The sequence below is a fragment of the Protomyctophum parallelum genome (assembly GCF_964188405.1).
Source record: "Protomyctophum parallelum genome assembly, chromosome: 13".
In the NCBI taxonomy this organism is placed as follows: domain Eukaryota; kingdom Metazoa; phylum Chordata; class Actinopteri; order Myctophiformes; family Myctophidae; genus Protomyctophum; species Protomyctophum parallelum.
Genome location: NC_139708.1, coordinates 11,030,762 through 11,034,622, shown reverse-complemented (window position 1 = coordinate 11,034,622; position 3,861 = coordinate 11,030,762). Strand labels below are relative to the sequence as shown.

At 42.0% G+C, this 3,861-nt stretch overlaps 1 protein-coding gene across 1 annotated transcript; it reads left to right on the top strand.

The window, feature by feature from the left end:
* Nucleotides 1-1,946: 1,946 nt before the first annotated feature.
* On the top strand, nucleotides 1,947-3,533 carry LOC310868477 (E3 ubiquitin-protein ligase TRIM39-like; the record flags this gene model as incomplete). The annotated part of the gene is made up of 1 exon (XM_083778934.1): nucleotides 1,947-3,533. One exon carries the CDS (start codon nucleotides 1,947-1,949, stop codon nucleotides 3,531-3,533), a length of 1,587 nt encoding a protein of 528 aa, XP_083635060.1.
* Nucleotides 3,534-3,861: the final 328 nt, after the last annotated feature.

Sequence of the window (3,861 nt, the reverse complement as noted above, 5' to 3'; positions counted from 1 at the left end):
ACGATTCTGAGGCCAACATTTTTAACCGTAACGCTGAAGCCAAAAATAACAACTCTAAAAGCTCACCTGTCTGTGATATGTTGTGAGCTTGTAGAGCGGATAGTGCATAAATCCATGAAGCCCAACCCATAAACCTAACCTCTAAATCTTTACTAATTTACTAACCTCTACCGGTAGAGGTTAGTAAATCTTACTAACTGCTGTCTGCTGTACTTGTGGGGACATTTGGCCCTCACCATTATAGTAAAACAAGTATGCACACTTGCACACGACCACAGAACTGCCGAGGGTCTCTCAGTGCTAATATGAACCTTTATTGAGAAAAGGATATCCCCTTGAGATGTATCATCTCGTTTTCGAGGGGGTCCAGCAACATACAGCAAATACAGAGCAATACAGTAGACAAAAACGTTACAACAAATACATCCATGCATACATTACAAAACAAAACAGAAAGCTCTCCCAAGCTGGCCGCTCCCACCCCACCTAATCACCCAGAGAATAAGGCACTTAATGCATCATGGTACTCATATAATGAACATAGATCAAAAATCACAAATCACAAACAGACTGTTACATACTGTATGCACATGCAGAAAAATGCTTTGGTGACATGAAATAGGTACACAATTACAAACGTGCACATGCAAAATTACAGTATATTCGCAGGTTTGTATGTAAGAAACAAACTGAGGTACATCAAAAGCAGGAGCAGGGTATTTGAAGATAAGTAAGGATAGAGGCTTTCAAGATATTGAAGGAGTTAATCGATCTAGAGAACTGGGGAGATTGTTCCAGTCATCCGGAGCTTTGTATTTGAAAGCACGTCGGCCGACTTCTTTTCTAATGTTGGTGGAGACAATGAGGTAGGCATACTCTGTGTTCCTCAGATTATATGGTGAGCTAAAGGGATGCAAATACTGTTTAAAATATTCAGGGTAGTTAAAGTGTATGCATTTGAAGATGAATATCAGCCAAATGAAAGTGCCTTTTAGATTTGAGAGTTAACCAGTTGAGGGTTATTATAAGTTACATTAAGAGGATAGAGGTTTGTTTCAGAAGTATTTTGATAAACAATATCAGCATAGTCTATTATTGGAAGGATTAGTTGTAAATCCATTTTTGGATTGCATCAAAGTCAGCCTGTAGTGAGCACTGAATTTGGGAAATGTCAGGTCCCCATGGACTTGAGAGTGCCGCAGACTGTGGAATGTTTTAAAACAGGCCTGAAAACATGACTATATGTTACATTGCGTTGTTATATGCAGGGTTAAATAGGTTATAAACAAAAAGCTTTTTGAAACACACTTTTGCAGTCTCAAAACAATTTCAATAGTATACAAAAAGCCACCCACTTTGAATGTTATAATTTATCATAATGTGCAGGTCCTCACTGATCTGATGAGCTGTACTGAAAAGCATAAAATAATGGAGAAACAGGCTAAATTCTTCATCAAAAAGATGCAAAAGGAAATCACATATTTAAAGAAGAGATTAAAGAAGAGAATGCTCTGGGCTAGAACACCTCCACATCCTCCAGCAGTTCACATCCAGCTCGAGTGGTTTGCAAACAGCTCTGCAGTATGTCTAGAGGTCTACTTGGTACAGATAAGTATAGGGTGGTTGTGCCAATGCTTTCATCCTTATGCGTTATGCTTACTGTTGTTTGTAGACATGTTTGATGTAATGTTTTGTCTGTGTTGTGCCCAAGGACCCCCTCTAAAATGAGATGCATCTCAAGGGGCTTATCCTTTAAATACAAATTCAATAAAAGTCCACAGCTAGGGAGAGATGGCAGTCTTACTGCGTCCCACTGTGCTCTCTGCCTTCTCCATCTCACTTCCACCTCTGATTCAGCAACAGCGTCTGTGTGACGTCAGTGTGACGTGGTCTGACAGGGGGCCAGTACAAATAAAGTTGACTTGACCTTGTAATTTTGTTCAGAAATGGCGTGTGCAAGTGTTATGCTCACTGAGGAGCGTGTGCGGTGTGCTATCTGTCTGGATCTGTTCACTGATCCGGTCACCATTCTTTGTGGACACAACTATTGCAAAACATGTATCACACAATACTGGGATAGCAATGATGTGTGTCAGTGTCCACTGTGCAAAAGGAAATTTTCCAAGAGACCAGAGGTCTTTGTCAATAACTTTATTTCTGAGATGGCTGATCAGTTCAGGCAGTCACAGCAGCAACCCGAACCTGAAGATGAGGTCTCCTGTGACGTCTGTATCGAGGCCAAGCTCAAAGCCCTGAAGTCCTGCCTGGTGTGTCTGGCCTCCTATTGTGAGACTCATCTGGACCCTCATCAGAGAGTCTCAGCGTTAAAGCGACACAAACTAATTGACCCTGTGAGGAACCTGGAAGACATTATTTGTAAGAAACATGAGAGACCTCTGGAGCTGTTCTGCAAGACTGACCACATGTGCATTTGTCAGTTCTGCACTGAGTCAGACCACAAGTCACATCAAATTGTATCCCTGGAAGAGGAATGTGAAGGAAAGAAGGCTGAGCTGAGAAAGACAGAGGCTGAAGTTCAACAGATGATCCAGGAGAGACAGGTGAAGATTCAGGAGGTCAAACACTCACTAGAACTTAGCAAGAAAGACGCAGACAAAGAAACAACGGAAACATGTGTGCAGGTCCTCCATGCTCTGATAAGCTGTATTGAAAAGCATAAAACAATGGAGAAACAGGCTACATGCTTCATCAAAGAGCTGCAAAAGGAAATCACAGATTTAAAGAAGAAAAGCTCTGAGCTGAAGCACCTCTCAAACACTGAAGACCACCTCCGCATCCTCCATCAGTTCACATCCATTAACACCCCTCCACCCACCAAGGACTGGACAAAGGACAATGTCCATCAGTCTTCATATGTAGGGACTGTGAGTACGACAGTGGTTCAGCTGGAGAAGACACTCGGTCAAGAGATGAAGAAGCTGTATGATGCTGAGTTGCGGAGGATCCAGCAATATGCGGTGGATGTCACTCTGGACCCTGACACAGCACACTGCAGACTCATCCTGTCTGAGGATGGAAAACGAGTGTATCATGGAGAGTCTCCCAAGAGTCTCCCAAACAACAAAGAGAGATTCTCCTATTGTACAAATGTCTTGGGACAGCAAAGCTTCTCGTCAGGAAGGTTTTACTACGAGGTTCAGATTAAAGACAAGACTGACTGGGTTATTGGCGTGGCCAGAGAGTCCATCAACAGGAAGGGATTCAACACTCGCAGCCCCAACAACGGTTACTGGACTATATGGTTGAGGAATGGAACTGAGTACAAGGCTGCTGCTGGCCCCAATGTCCTCCTCCTGGTCAGAGAGGAGCTCCAGAAAGTGGGAGTGTATGTGGATTATGAGGAGGGCCTCGTCTCCTTTTATGATGTGGAGACAAGAGTTCACATCTACTCTTTCACCGGCTGCACCTTCACTGAGAAGCTCTATCCAATCTTCAGTCCTGATCCTAATTATAATGGTAGAAACTCTTCTCCTCTGATCATCTCCCTAGTCAAATCACAGACTAGAGTCTAGTCTCAGTTCAATCCTCAGCTTTTTATGAAAGCGAGATATATGCATGTAGATACTGCATTTCCCGCTGCTGTTTGTTTGAGGCTCTAGTGTGAGAAAGAAAGTTTCCCCATTCAATTCCCCAGACAATTTTCATGAAGAGTTTTACGCCTATAGGATCTAGCCAAGCATCTGCATGATGAATTGTGATTCGTGAATAAAACAATTGATTAAGATAACAAATGAATGAACTACTACTACTGCTACTATTACTACCCGGTAATAATAATGATAATAATAATAATAATAATAATAATAATAAATAAGAAAGTGTGACAATAACTATAGTCAC